Source organism: Eucyclogobius newberryi, unplaced genomic scaffold (genome assembly GCF_026437365.1).
Source record: "Eucyclogobius newberryi isolate DKJ021-1_F unplaced genomic scaffold, fEucNew1.0.hap1 SCAF_10, whole genome shotgun sequence".
In the NCBI taxonomy this organism is placed as follows: domain Eukaryota; kingdom Metazoa; phylum Chordata; class Actinopteri; order Gobiiformes; family Gobiidae; genus Eucyclogobius; species Eucyclogobius newberryi.
In genome coordinates, this window is record NW_027315724.1 from 33991319 (window position 1) to 34006154 (window position 14836).

General features: G+C 38.2%; 3 protein-coding genes across 4 annotated transcripts in view; 2 read left to right on the top strand and 1 right to left on the bottom strand.

The window, feature by feature from the left end:
* Window positions 1–3422, top strand: part of smtnl (smoothelin, like) — a 40855-nt gene extending 37433 nt beyond the window's left edge. For both annotated transcript variants that reach the window (XM_072455515.1, XM_072455526.1), the window contains 2 exons: window positions 814–965; window positions 2495–3422. In XM_072455515.1, the coding sequence (XP_072311616.1) occupies window positions 814–965; window positions 2495–2621 (279 nt within the window). In that variant the 3' untranslated portion in view covers window positions 2622–3422. The remainder of the gene's footprint in view (window positions 1–813; window positions 966–2494) is intronic.
* Window positions 3423–6973: 3551 nt separating this feature from the next.
* Window positions 6974–9507, top strand: LOC140372049 (homeobox protein SEBOX-like). Its single transcript, XM_072459314.1, has 3 exons — window positions 6974–7073; window positions 7764–7987; window positions 8861–9507. The coding sequence occupies exons 1-3, from the start codon at window positions 6974–6976 to the stop codon at window positions 9494–9496; spliced, it is 960 nt and encodes a 319-aa protein (XP_072315415.1). The 3' UTR covers window positions 9497–9507.
* Window positions 9508–11322: 1815 nt separating this feature from the next.
* On the bottom strand, window positions 11323–14793 carry vma12 (vacuolar ATPase assembly factor VMA12). The gene is made up of 6 exons (XM_072458868.1): window positions 14446–14793; window positions 14302–14375; window positions 12819–12908; window positions 12686–12728; window positions 12461–12573; window positions 11323–11544 (listed from the first exon to the last, which is right to left on the bottom strand). Exons 1-6 carry the CDS (start codon window positions 14621–14623, stop codon window positions 11449–11451), a joined length of 594 nt encoding a protein of 197 aa, XP_072314969.1. The 5' UTR covers window positions 14624–14793; the 3' UTR covers window positions 11323–11448.
* Between the last annotated feature and the right edge of the window lie 43 nt (window positions 14794–14836).

Here is a 14836-nt window from a genome sequence, read left to right on the forward strand (position 1 = left end):
CAAACATTGAGCTCATATTTAACTTAAAAATAGACTTCTTTAAAAATGAAAGATAAAAAGCATTTATTATTGTCCACCAAAGTGTGCAACGTTTTTGTGCTCGAGCAGGAGCTTCTGAAATTTTAGGCAATTTTGGCACTGATTTAATTTGGGGAATTACAGTTAAATAAATACATAAATAAAAAGATTTAAAAAAAAGATTAAAAGAAAATACATAAATAAATAAAATAAATAAAATAAATAAAATAAATAAAATAAATAAAATAAATAAAATAAATAAAATAAATAAAATAAAATACATAAAATACATAAAATACATACAATACATACAATACATACAATACATACAATACATAAAATACATAAATAAATAATGATTCATTCTCGGTAGGACTCATCACAACTGCCCCTTTGATCACCACCAATCCCTCACACACATTCATACATGGGCCAGTTGCGTGTTATGCGTGTTAAAGTTTATTCTGTTCTCATTTGCGCTTGACTGTAATAAAACCACTGCTGCTCCACTGAAGTCCAACCCTGCTGAGCAACATTCTCAAGGGGACAATAACGTGCACTTTTAAAGCTTATGAGGAGATGATATGTCCAAACATCCCGATCTTAACACGTCTGACATGGACAAGACTAAACCGAATCAGGACTAAACTGGGCTTGAACCAGGACAAAATACCCTTTGACTAACAATGCAAGAACATGTTTACACAGTTATAATGACAGCCGGTCTCACCATTTGTCTAACTTTGCTTTAGTTCTTGCTCAAATATGGTTCTGTTTTATTGTCTGTTTGTGTAGAACATCGACATCCAGAACTTCTCGTCCAGTTGGAGCGACGGCTTGGCCTTCTGTGCTCTGGTTCACTCTTTCTTCCCGACAGAGTTCGACTACACGGCCCTGTCTCCCGCCAACAGGAAACACAACTTTGAACTGGCTTTTGGGACGGCAGAGTGAGTAAAAAATGAGTCATAACTAATGAATGTCATTAGTTATGACTCATTTACCGTCCTTTCCTTAGAATTGAGTAGAATTTCTTCTCAATTTCATCTCAATGTCGTCTCAATTTTGCCGTGATTTTCGTCTTGATTTTGGTCTCGACTTTGTCTCGATTTTGCTTCGATTTCGTCTCAATTTTGTCTCGATTTCGTCTCGATATCGTCTTGATTTTGTTTCGATTTCACCTCGGTTTTGTTTCGATTTCCTCTCGCTTTCCTCTCAGTATTGTCTCAATTTTTGTCTCAATTTTCGTCTCGATTTTGTCTCAATTTCGTCTCGATTTTGTTGCTTTGTTGTTGACCACCTTTGAAACCTTCTCTGCCGCTTATATCAGCGTTGTTCTTCTTCTCGTGAAGAGGATTCAAGTTCAATCTGACAGCTCCGAAAGGTCAAATATGCACGTTAAACTGAGCCTTTGTCTCTGCAGTACACCAACTTAAGGCCTGTAATTGCAAACACGGACCCCAATGACCTTTAGTGACCCTTAAAGGAGAAAATAAGTGAATAAACTACGGGCCAGAGCTTGTGTATAAGCCTTTACCCCGGGATTAACACTTATGCTTTCTGTAAGAACATAACGTGTGATAACACTGCTGCGGATTAAGCTGATTCGACTCAAAGTAATATTCCCTTTGGTCCGTAGCGTCAATCCTCTGTGCGGCGGTTTAGAGCCGTCTTAACGAGATCACACGTGCGCCTCAATATCTGCATCAATCTATATGTTTATTACATATGTAGAGCCCGGACTTAAGCTTCAAAACATGTTTGTTGGAACCGAGTCAATGTTTTTGGCTATAGATATTTCCAAGATGCAGTTTAAAGAACAACAGGATGTACAGAAGGCTTCGACCAGCACTGGGACTATTCAAGTTTCTAATTAGCTACAAGAATAATCTAAAAAACAAAACATGTCGTGATTTAGAAGACATTTTTCACACTTAATAACAGCAATTTTGCACTATGTCGTCTTATCCATTACAGCGGTGGACCAAAAGTAAATAAATAAACATTAAATGATATATAATTTTATCGTTTCTTTGTGATTAATTGCCTGAATCGTGTAAATTAATTAAAGTAACAGAGAAAAGGGAGAAGACATTGAAATTATAAAGGTGAAATGGACTGACTATTGAAGACTGGACTGAAAAAACTTTAGACATTTAAAAAATTGAAAAATAGACAAATTCAGCAGACATTGGGACAAATGGGACAGATATGTGCCTTTTATTTTTTGGGTCATTCTTTGAGCTTTTTGATTTTACTCTCCGGTTGCGCTGTTCTGCTCATTCTGTCTGTTTGCTATTTCAAATAAAAGGTAAAAAAGTGAATAAAACAAAAAGCAAAGAAACCAAAAAGGTCATATTTCCAGCTTTTTTGTTTATTCTAAAGATGTGAGGGGCATTTTCTCATGGTCATACACTACTATTATGATTGCATTGTAAAATAAATAGTAATATAATGTTCTGTTTTTCTTTTCTGTCAGGGCAAAAGCGAGTTGTGACCGTCTGATCGAAGTGGACGACATGATGATAATGGGCCGCAAACCTGACCCCATGTGTGTGTTCACCTACGTCCAGTCGCTCTACAACCACCTGCGCAAGTTTGAGTGAACCTGTGCCCCCCAAAAAACCTAAATTTGTCCTGCCACAGCAGAAAGAAACACTGCGTGAGAGACAATACTGCCTCCTGCTGGCGGCTCTGTACGCTTACAGGCTTGGTGAGACTGTACTGTTGAAGTATGCAAAAATGTATATTTCTGAGGCTTTTGTGGACTCGACTTTGCTCTGTTGGAAATATGTTGGCGTGTTTCTGAAGTGAATTGAAAAAAAGGGGTTCGTGGCAATGGTTACGCCTGCACGCGCTGTACAAAAAGGACGTTTCTGTGTTTAGCTGCGAAGAATAACATGAAATAGTGGCTTTATTTATGCGTGTATCTCGCCCAGTTTACACGCCACCGCCGCCTGCCCGTCGTTTGCGATCTGCTGAGCATCTTTCTGACTCCCATCACCAGAACGAAGCACCAGACATTGTTTTTTGACGCTTCATTCTCCCTCTATAACTCAGTGCCACAAGTTAAACCCATTACACAGGATTCTTCTATAATATAACTTTATTTTTGTGTCATTGAGTGTCCAAAAGAGTGCTAAACCTATATAAAATGTGTGTATTCTTACTGACTGAGAACGTGTGCCTGGTTTGTGTGTGAAAGAGTAAGAGTATTGCGTGTATTGCATGTATGAGTCTACAGTGAGTGAATTTACAGTTTGTCGCTTTCGGGTTGTTGTTTTATCATTGTTTTCATCATCACTTTGTATAAATAGTCCTCTTCATCACTGATAGGCTGTGTTTGTTATAAAGAATAAATATATATAGTTTAAAATATAAGAAATTGTGTGTGTTTGAGCTTTTAAATAAAAAAAATGCTGTTTAAACCGCATTGTTTTATTGTAACTTTTGCCTTTTCTTGCATCGTGTTCAATTCCTAGACTTTGTGTGGGACCTTTTTGAGTTTCCCTTTGTCTGGTCGTTTTTTTAGGAGCTAAACCTAATCCTGACTGAGATCCTGGCTCAAGATCTGTAGACGCGTCCAGGTTTCTCTAAATGAACAGCTCTGGTTGAAGGACGGATCAAACACAGAGGTAAAGCGGCTCAATAAATGGAAACGTTACTGTAAAATAGAAGAAAAGTAGAAGAAAAACACAGAAATTGATCAAAAAAAACAACAGAGAAACTACTGCTTAAGTTCTGGGTAGCAGTTTGGATGTAAAATGTGTTTAAAATATAATTAATTATTTTTCAAATTCACGTAATCGTACGGACAATATTCAAATAAAGCACAGATTCTGGTCTTTCCAAAAATGCAAAGACAAAACATATCTGAAGGTGTAAGAAACGCAAATGTTTGAATCCTTTAAGACTGTCAACGTGAGGTCTAAGACTTCAAACTAAATGTTACTCATGTAAACATGTGGTTCAGGACCGTAAAATGTCTTCAAAAAGTGACTAAATTGATTATAAATGAGTAAATGTTCGATGCATCTCTGACAAAAAAGTTAATAGAAAAGAAACAGAACTTCTGCTCTTGTGGCTGGGTATTTATCACATTGTGGGGACTGAAATGTGTGTGATAAGGGTCTTTTGCGTTGTGGGGACCTTAAATAAAGTCTCAGTTAATTCCTTCAATGACGTGTTTTAAAGTTAAGTTATTGGTACATGAAGTTGAGGTTTAGGTCAATATGATTTTTGCACAAAGCACGGACACTGCATGAATAAATGTGTGTGTCAGAAGTGTGAGAAGAAAGTAAACAAAGGATAATATTCTCATTGATATTTGAGGCCCCTCTGATTCTTTATGATGCCTTTATTGACCAGTGCGTTCTCACAACAGGATTATGAGCCATATGCTGTTGTTATGTGATTATATTTGTGTTTACGGCACTTTCCACTGAACCCCGAGCTGAACCTCTGACCTCTGATCCTCCCGAGGGGAGAGAGGAGAGAGAGAGGAGAGAGAGGAGAGGAGAGAGGAGAGGAGAGAGAGGAGCGAGGGGGGGAGGAGAGGAGAGAGGAGAGGAGAGAGGGGAGAGAGAGAGAGGAGAGAGAGGAGAGAGAGGAGAGAGTAGAGAGGGGGGAGGAGAAAGGAGAGAGTAGAGAGGGGAGCAGGGAGAGGGGGGAGAGGAGAGGAAAGAGGAGAGAGGGGAGGAGGCAATGGGGGGGAGAGGAGAGAGAGAAATACGTGTGTTTTGGAACTGTTCATAATTGTTGTCAAAACTGTGTCATTCTTGCAAGGAATGATTCAGACTCATTTGTAATATACAGTACTTTTAGTGGTATACACGTGGTATACAGTACTTTTAGTGGTATACAGTACTTTTAGTGGTATACACGTGGTATACAGTACTTTTAGTGGTATACAGTACTTTTAGTGGTATACAGTACTTTTAGTGATGTACAGTACTTTTAGTGGTATACAGTACTTTTAGTGATGTACAGTACTTTTAGTGGTATACAGTACTTTTAGTGGTATACAGTATTTTTAGTGGTATACAGTACTTTTAGTGATATATAGTACTTTTAGTGGTATACAGTACTTTTAGTGATGTACAGTACTTTTAGTGGTATACAGTACTTTTAGTGGTATACAGTACTTTTAGTGATATACAGTACTTTTAGTGGTATACAGTACTTTTAGTGGTATACAGTACTTTTAGTGGTATACAGTACTTTTAGTGATATACAGTACTTTTAGTGGTATACAGTACTTTTAGTGGTATACAGTACTTTTAGTGATATATAGTACTTTTAGTGGTATACAGTACTTTTAGTGATATACAGTACTTTTAGTGGTATACAGTACTTTTAGTGGTATACAGTACTTTTAGTGATATACAGTACTTTTAGTGGTATACAGTGCTTTTAGTGATATACAGTACTTTTAGTGGTATACAGTACTTTTAGTGGTATACAGTGCTTTTAGTGATATACAGTACTTCTAGTGGTATACAGTACTTTTAGTGGTATACAGTACTTTTAGTGATATACAGTACTTTTAGTGGTATACAGTACTTTTAGTGGTATACAGTACTTTTAGTGGTATACAGTACTTTTAGTGATATACAGTACTTTTAGTGGTATACAGTACTTTTAGTGGTATACAGTACTTTTAGTGGTATACAGTACTTTTAGCATGACTGAACTATTTGTATTATTACAGTCCATTTGAAATTAGACACGTTCATTGGTATAAATGATTTGCACTTGCTACACTTGTTTTCTTTTTTTGTTTTTGTTTATATTTCTTGTTTCATAAAAAATAAGAAAGAAAAAAGAAAAATACAGTTTCTTAAGTGTTTGAAAGGGGCTGGGGAAGGGCATCTGGGATAAACGACAATCAACACTCATAATCGTTCATTGAGAATTATCCTTGTTTCTTGTAAAAATGTGACACATTTTATAACGTTTGTATTTTTGTGAGGAAAATGCACGACGTCAGACCGATGACAATTTAAAGGTGCAATGCGGAACTTTTCCTTCTTCTCTCCACTGCTTCGCCCCAAACGTTCCACCGCATTAAACGTATCAATCTCACATTTATTTAAACACAGATGCGGATTTTCAAAGCCAGAAAAACAAAAACACGCATTTTTGATCAAACCGGTTGCTTTTGTCTCCACGGCAACAGATACGTTTAATACCATAATGTGGATCTTATGAGCAAAGCAACACGTTCTCAATGGCCACAAGAAGAAAAGCTGAAACTTGTATTTAAAAAAACTGCAATAATGAACCACTACTACATCTATTGATATATTCCATGATGTACTTCTCTTTACACTCTTTTTGCTTTGTGTACTTTTGAATAAACAAATAATGTTGTATTGGAAAAGTACTTAAGAAAATCGAACAAAACAAATACAGTATGAAGATGTAAAAAATAGAGAAATAGCAGATTATGAGGTAAACAACACCTGGATTAGTGGTGTTTGGGGCGGGTCAGTGCAGTGGGCGCCGATGGGTGGGACGTCCCGTGATGGGTGGATGGGTGGGGCATCCCGTGATGGGTGGGTGGGGTGTCCCGTGATGGGTGGATGAGTGGGGCGTCCCGTGATGGGTGGGGCGTCCCGTGATGGGTGGATGAGTGGGGCGTCCCGTGATGGGTGGGGCGTCCCGTGATGGGTGGGTGGGTGGCGCGTCCCGTGATGGGTGGATGAGTGGGGTGTCCAGTGATGGGTGGGGCGTCCTGTGATGGGTGGGTGGGGTGTCCCGTGATGGGTGGGTGGGTGGGGCGTCCCTTGATGGGTGGGGCGTCCCGTGATGGGTGGGTGGGTGGGGCGTCCCGTGATGGGTGGGGCGTCCTGTGATGGGTGGGTGGGGCGTCCCGTGATGGGTGGGGCGTCCCGTGGGTGCATGGGGGGTATAAAGCAGGACCCTCCTCCTCGCCATCCCTCGTGTTGGACCCACGATGGCTCTGTTCGTGGACTTAGACTTCCCTGGACTCAAACTGAACCCGAGCGATGACCAGCTGGACCTGAAGATGATCTGCACAGACGACTCCGATAAAGGTACTTTTAACAAAACCCTGTTCAAATACAAGATGAAGTAGAATTATCGGTTTATACTGTGAGAAAAGTGATGTTCAGTTAGAAGAAGTTCAAGTTTAGTTATGAAGTTCTAAACAAAATGATCAGGCAAATAGAAACTGAAATAAACTACTTACTACCTAACTACTTTAATATCTGGACCCACTTTGTTATCAATGTTAAAATAATAATATAATTTCAATACAATACAACATATAGACTTTGTTTTCCATTAAAAGTAATTAAATATAAATAAATATATATATTTATCTATATATCTTTTTATATATATATCTGCACCTGTTTTCCATTTAAAAGTTCATTTTTATTTTTTATTTGGACCTTGTTTAAGATTTACATTTACAGGTTTGTATTGTAATATTCAGCTAGAAGGAATAAAGTTTGGTTACTTTTAAATGAGAGAAGAAAAAAAGTAATTTCTCAAGAACGTGAGCAAATATAAACAAAAATAAAGAACTATTTTTGAAAAAGAAAATACTAAACATACGTTATATTCAAGCCAAATTCGACCCACTTTGTTTTGAAGATCATAAAAAGTCGATACATTTTTTTTACTTAAGCCAGAGTCAAAAAGTCTTTCCGTTTAAATCAGTTTTGAAGATGTAATCCAGAAGTACACGAACGTCTTCTTCTCTTTAACGTTCTGACTTCCCCCGTCGCTGTGTCCCCCCGTGGCAGTGGAGGACGGGGCGCGTGCGGCGTCCTCCCCGGGGCCCGTGCCGCTGCTGGACGGTCAGAGGAAGAGGAAGAGGACCATCTTCAGCCGGGCGCAGCTGTCCGAGCTGGAGCAGGCCTTCGCAGTGACGCCGTACCCCGACATCACGCTGAGGGAGAGGCTGGCCGAGCGCACACACCTGCCCGAGAGCAAGATACAGGTCAGACTCACTGTTATTACACGTTATTATTCTGTTTTATTTCCATTTCTGTAGTGTGTGTCACAGCTCAGCCAGACAGATTTGTTCCATGTACTGTCCTAATCCAGTCCACGTTCATTAACTTTTCTGGAAAGGCCCTTTTAATCTCATCATTTTTAATACTACAATATTTAATCTGCTGCTTTTGAAGAAGCCTGTGTACTGAGCCAGCGCGGACATGGATAATACAAGATATTTTCATGATACATACAGTGTTTATGCATCACCAAAAAAATCAGACTTAAGATATTTCTACTAAATAAACGCTGAACAATAATAATAATGATAATATTAATAAAATATATATTAATAATAATACAAATAATGATAATAATAACAATAATAGTGAAAAAGTATAGACTGTGCTAAAATAAATAAAAATAAAATAAGGGCATGCAAGATAAAATAAAAAAGTGTAGAATACGAGTGATTTAAATATGTACAACAACAGGACCAGAAGGATAGAGCAAACTGGCAATGCAAAGGAGGTATTTACATGAATATTAAACGTGTTTCCTCTTCTCTCACTACTGTGATAACATCATTTGTATTGTTATGGTGTAGGACAGACCTTGTATTTTGGTTCCAAGGTGTGGTCGCTCTGTAAAACCTCATATTCAATGATTCAATGGCACCATCCAGTGTCTTTGTGTATGTTGCCCTCGATAAGAACCATTTAGATCTAAAATGTTAATCAATGAAAGAGTAAAACTACTTTGATTTGAAACTATAGGATTTCCTCCATACTTTCTGATCCATATCAAGTTCCAGAAGGACGTTCCTCTTCTGTAACAATTAAAATAGTAGTGTTTTTTTCTTTCTGCTCTGCTCCAGGTCTGGTTTCAAAACAGAAGAGCCCGGAGTATCAAGACCGGCCGCTTGTACAGGTCCACAAAGTCCCTTCAGGAATATGTCAGAGGTCCTGTGCTGGAGAACTGTCCCGGGCCGGCCGCCTTCTCCTCCACCGTGGCTCTGTCCGACTTTCTGAGACCGGACCAAACCCTCACCCGCGGCGACGACGTCCCGCAGCTTTACTCAGACTGGCTCCACGTCCACAACAACTCCACGTCCTCGCCTCCGTCTTACCACCACCACCACCACCACCTTCAGCAGCAGCAAAGCACAGCCAAAAACGACTGCCGCTTCTGGGACGAGGAGCACCCGCCGAGGCAGAGCGCGGGACCCCCGGTTTCTGCCTTTTTACCCGGGTCGTTCGCCCAGACCGTGCCGAGACCGGGCCACCACTCTGCGTCCTCGCACAGACAGCAGAGTTTGAGGAAGCCCCACAGCCTGGTGCACGGCGGGATGTCTTACGGGGCGGTGGGCGGCGTGGACCAGGTTGTGCCGACGCAGCCCATGTTTTGGGACCAAGGGCATCACCACGCGCAGATGGGACCCCCGACCTCCATGGGATACATCTCAGACTTGATTTACAACGCCGCAATCGTCACAAACTTCCTAGAGTTTTGAACGTTCTGACCATAAAGCGGTGGAAATGTAGATTTTGCTCAATTTCAAACAGGTTTCTAATGAAAACGCTGCTTATTATTGATTTTGATAATGTAATGATGATAGATTGAATTAAATAAAACAGTCTTTTTAAAGATGTGTCAAGATTTACATCAATTTCAACCAAAAATCTGCTGTTTGTCTCAGGTTGGGCAAAGATTTTAGATGTTTCAAAGCTTTGCAGGTTTTTATATTACATCAATATCAATATCAATACCTGTTCAAATCAGTGTCAAGCTTCAGCACACGTTTTGGTATTTTTTACAGAATCAGAATATGTTTTATAGCTACAAAATTCCCAAACTAAGAACTAAACTAAAGAATTAGCAATATGATGCAACATAAAACCCAGAATATTAAGAACATAAACTACGATAAAATAAGACATCTAATCATTATCGTTTTTCATGTGTAGTTCTGTCCAATATGCAACCACAAGTCACAGTTATGGTTAAAAAACTCTTTATCCATGCCTTTTTCTGCTTTTATTTTCAGCTTTGTTGTCAAAATATTCTCTTGCTGCCAATTCTGTGCAAACCGCTCACTGATATTTAAGATAATAAAACATGTTTTTGTCACACTTGTTGATGGTCAAAAGCAAAAATGTCTACTTCAAAATGGACAAGCAAAAATACGATAAAAAATTCCTGAATTTCAGTGAAAAAAACGGAAATATTTTAGCAAATTTACACAGCAAGGAGCGAGGTAAACTTATAATTTGAATAGTTTTTCTTGGTAACTGTGTTCTATTTGTCCTCTTTGAACGCTACTGGGGAATATTTTTACATTTACATTTTCTACATGTACATTTGTTGTGACATTTTATTTTGCATGAATTGCTCTGTATTAAATTGAACAGAAAATACATTTGTTTTGAAGCCGTTCTTGTTCCCCGCTGTATCGTGTTTAATGCTTTGACCTCGGGATTAAAGCTTTTGGTAAGAAGATACCATGACAGGAATAATTATTTTCTGATTCAAAATATATTTTTCATATCCCTGAACTGTAAGTAACAGATATGACAGAAGGAAGAAAAATAAAATTAAATCAAAGCTCGGGGGTCTATCAGCTTACGGCCGGATTTAACTTCTGAAATATTACGGAATCGCGGCAGTGGACAGCGATCTCTGCATATCATAATAATCTCTCATTCAAAATAATCTTCCAACGAAGCTTTAATCCGGTGTCAAATCTCGGTTCTTTGAGAAATACTTTTGTTTTCCAGATGTAGTTACACATTTTAATCCTCCCCCTGATATCACACGAAGGATCTGATATCAATTTTTAACTGGAAAACATATTTATGTGAGAGTTGTGTTGTTAAATGTGTGACGACATAGAAGGTTTGAGCTGCAAAACAGGAGTGAAGCTAAATATATCAGTACATTGTAGAGGAGACGTTACCCCGATGAACCTTCTGTGCAATATTCACTGGGTTATTTAAAGTTTAAAGGTGTATTGTGTACTTTTCTGGTCCCTGTTTGTCTGCGTGGAGATGTTATGCGTCTTTTATTATATTTTAGGTGTTTTTATTGCAAAAAAATACCATGTTCTTGTCTCATGGAGATTTTTCAGTTGAAGCGTTTAAGAAATTTGCTTTTGGAACATTAAATACAACACTGCAATAGGTACAAATACAGTATATATTTCAAACAAATTGTGGTTTAAACCCGACATAATCCAGGTTTAGTTCTGGGTTTTGTCGTATGCATAACTAACTGAACATAAAATGAAAGTGTTTAAATTCAGACAGGATTTTATTCACCGCATTCATACAATGACGCATAAATATATTAACCTCAAATGGCTTGAATACCACACGCAATTACAATATAGGGTCAAGAAAAGAGAGCGACAAAAGAATATTTTACAGTAAGATTTTTCACAAAACATTGACAGGTTGAAAACAGTCTTTACGGTTCTCCCAGTTCTCCCTCCATCGTCCGGACCAAGACGTACAGCTCAGCCAGACCCACGACCGAGGCGGCAATGACGGCTGCAATCACTCTCTGAAATCAAAAATAATCATTACAAAGTGCATTAAATATATCAATTATAACTGTATTTTCCATACTATAAATCGGACCCTTTTCCATAGTTTTGGCCGAGGTGCGACTTATACTCAGGAGCGACTTATATGTGATATTTTTCGTTATTTTCACACTGGCAACCACAAGAGGGCCCTCTAGGCTCTAAGTGACACAGAAGAAGAATCTGCACTTCCTCTTCCTCTGGAGTTTGTGGAGTTGTTTAGAACTGACACAGAGGAAGAAGAATTCAGTGGATTTAGTGATTTGGGGTAAAACTGATGCTTTGCTAAACTTGTTAGCATGTTCTTTATGCTATAGTTATCTGAAGAACTGTTCATATGTTACGTTAACATACCAGACACTTACCACAGTTCTGTCTGTGCCTCATGTAGCTGAAGGTGTTAGCGTTAGCATACGTCATGTAGCTGAAGGTGTTAGCGTTAGCATACGTCATGTAGCTGAAGGTGTTAGTGTTAGCATACGTCATGTAGCTGAAGGTGTTAGCGTTAGCATACGTCATGTAGCTGAAGGTGTTAGTGTTAGCATACGTCAAGTAGCTGAAGGTGTTAGCGTTAGCATACGTACACCTACTCACCATGTTCTCTCATCTGTTATTATTTTAAACTGCATTTCAAGATAAAATGTCGGTTCTTGGTTTCGGACTTTATCAAATACATTTCACCCGTATTTTTTGGCTGGTGCGACTTATACTCCAGAAAACATGGTAGTCATGTCAGGAAGAATTCATTGTATTGTTTATTCATCATTACGATTAGTTATTTTTGTAGAAGCGACAATATATGATTTAAATGTCTCATATCATCGTAATAAATCCACTTTATAGAAAACTTGCTTTACTAATCTCAGCGTTTCGTGTTTGCGAAACTGCCATTACCGAAGTGGTTTCAGCGAAGAGATACTGGCTTCCCATGTACGAACAGGCGAAAGTAGCGGCAATCGTCACCAGGAAGTTAAAGACCGTCACTACTGCTGCCTTCGCCGAGCGCACTGCACACAACAACAACAACAACAACAACAACAACAACAACACCTGGTTAAAACGTGCACATTACTTCAATATCGGTAATTCTACAGTTCTAAGTTATTTTTATGCGATCACCTTCTCGTCCGAAATCTGCCAGTCCACTGTTGCGACTTCTTTCCTGTGGACACAAAACACACATATCGGTTGTCGGGGCAACTTTGACGAGAGATGGAGATTCTGATAATAGTACACAGACAGTAAATAGTACCTGAGCGTTAACGTTTCTGGTCATTCGGTTGTACTCCTCGTTTGCCAGTTTGGCTTTGATTTTTTCCAAACGTGCGACCAGCTCCGGGTTCTATGAAAATATAAAATAAAGGTAAATAAACATCTGTAATTGTGTATTATTAAGATGTTTCGTTTTTTTAATATTTAATTATTGAATTGAAATGACTCTATTTAGCTCCTATACTTGTGATTATAAAGGGACCTGATTAAAACAATTATCAATCAAGTCATATTTAACTTGATAACACTCATTTCACAAAACAAACTGGAGAAGGGAAATTGTCCTGAGGTTGTGTCGAAACACCATTTTGAAAGGTCAAGCCTGGGCAAATAAAGAAATATTCTCGATATTGATACCGCTACGGATGTCAAGACTATTCAGTGAATCAATAATCGTGTTCAGCTCACAATAAAAATTGTAAGACCCAAAAATTGTAATCATGAGAATTGCAAGAGGCAAAAGTAAGTCGTTTCAGTTCAATCTTCGCCGAGTAAAGGGCTTTTTTTAATCTGTTTCCTTCCCGTTCACTTTACTTTATGATTCAGAAAGTTTAATTTCATGAAGCTGCTCTCATACTAGAGAAAAGGCGATCTATTGGACAACGTGAACGTCACTGACTTGACTGTTTGGACATTGGCCCAAAAATCATGAATAAGCACAATAATCGTGATGTTCTTCTCGTGACATCCCAAGATACCACAAAGATTGAATAGATGCCAAATAGACTGACATTTTCAACACAAAATAAACATACTCTTTCTGAAACACTGTATGCAAGTTCTAAATAAAGCAAAAGATATTAGACTAAAACTGTTCAAGAAAGGTCAAATTATTATACATATATTTTTAGAACCAATACTAGAAGTGAGTATCTAGTCATTCTAATGAGTCTTGTCCACACAAAGAGAAAAAACTTTCAGATGCACAATAACTTCCTGTTTGTTATAACCACACTTTTAAGATAAGATAAGATAATCCTTTAATGTCCACACAAGGGGAAATTTCGTTGTTACAACGCAGTAGAAACAGGAGGAAAGGACAGATTATAGGAAGTTTAAAAACACACTCTTAATAACTCTTATGAACACAAACAAAAAAACTCTTATCAACAAAAACTCCTCTCCTATCTTAATAGGGAATGGAGGGGGGGAAATAAAATAAAATAAAATAGATAATAAAAATAGAAAATAAAGATAAAAATCAGATAATAATAAATTAACGATAATAGAATAAAATAAAAATAAAATGAAATAAAATAAAATAAAGTAAAAATAGCTAGCACAAGACTAGGTAATACTATTAGCAGGTAAGTAAACCATATAAAAAACAAAATAGATCAGTCTTATTTACAGGTATTGCACATGGTTGATTCAGTATTGCACATGAATATGATGGTATTGCACATGGTTACATCAGTATTGCACATGTTCAGCTGAGGAGTAAAACCCTAAATGAAACTAACCCTTGGCGGCTTCACAACTTCAGGCAGGTACAACGAGCTGTCTTCAAGAAGCTGATGAAGATAAAATGGATGACCTAAAATAATAGACAAGAACGTTATAACATGGATGTTACACTGAAGTGCAAACATGTCAAGTGTTCTCACCATTGTCTTGTAGGAACCTCTTCAGTTTTCGAGCAGTTTTGAAGGACAGCTTTGTCGTCGATTCGTTTTCCAAAATCTCCTCTAGCTCTTCTCTCAGATCTTGAGGCACTGAGGGATTTTCTAATAATGTTGACACTTTATTTCTGAATTTATCTCCGACCACGAAAGCCGACGCCATGGTTATATTCAATCAAAACGGCCTTAAACGCACAGATAAACAAACAAAATAATTTAATTTAATGTAACTTTTAAAAAATCGCAGATGTATTTTTGAAATTGATCTAAAATGCTATTTATTTCAGCTGTTTCCCAAACGCAGTGTGAGCGGCCATGTTGTTTACCTCGTGACTGTGACGTAGACAACGGGGTGCGCGCGTGCCAGATTAAGCGT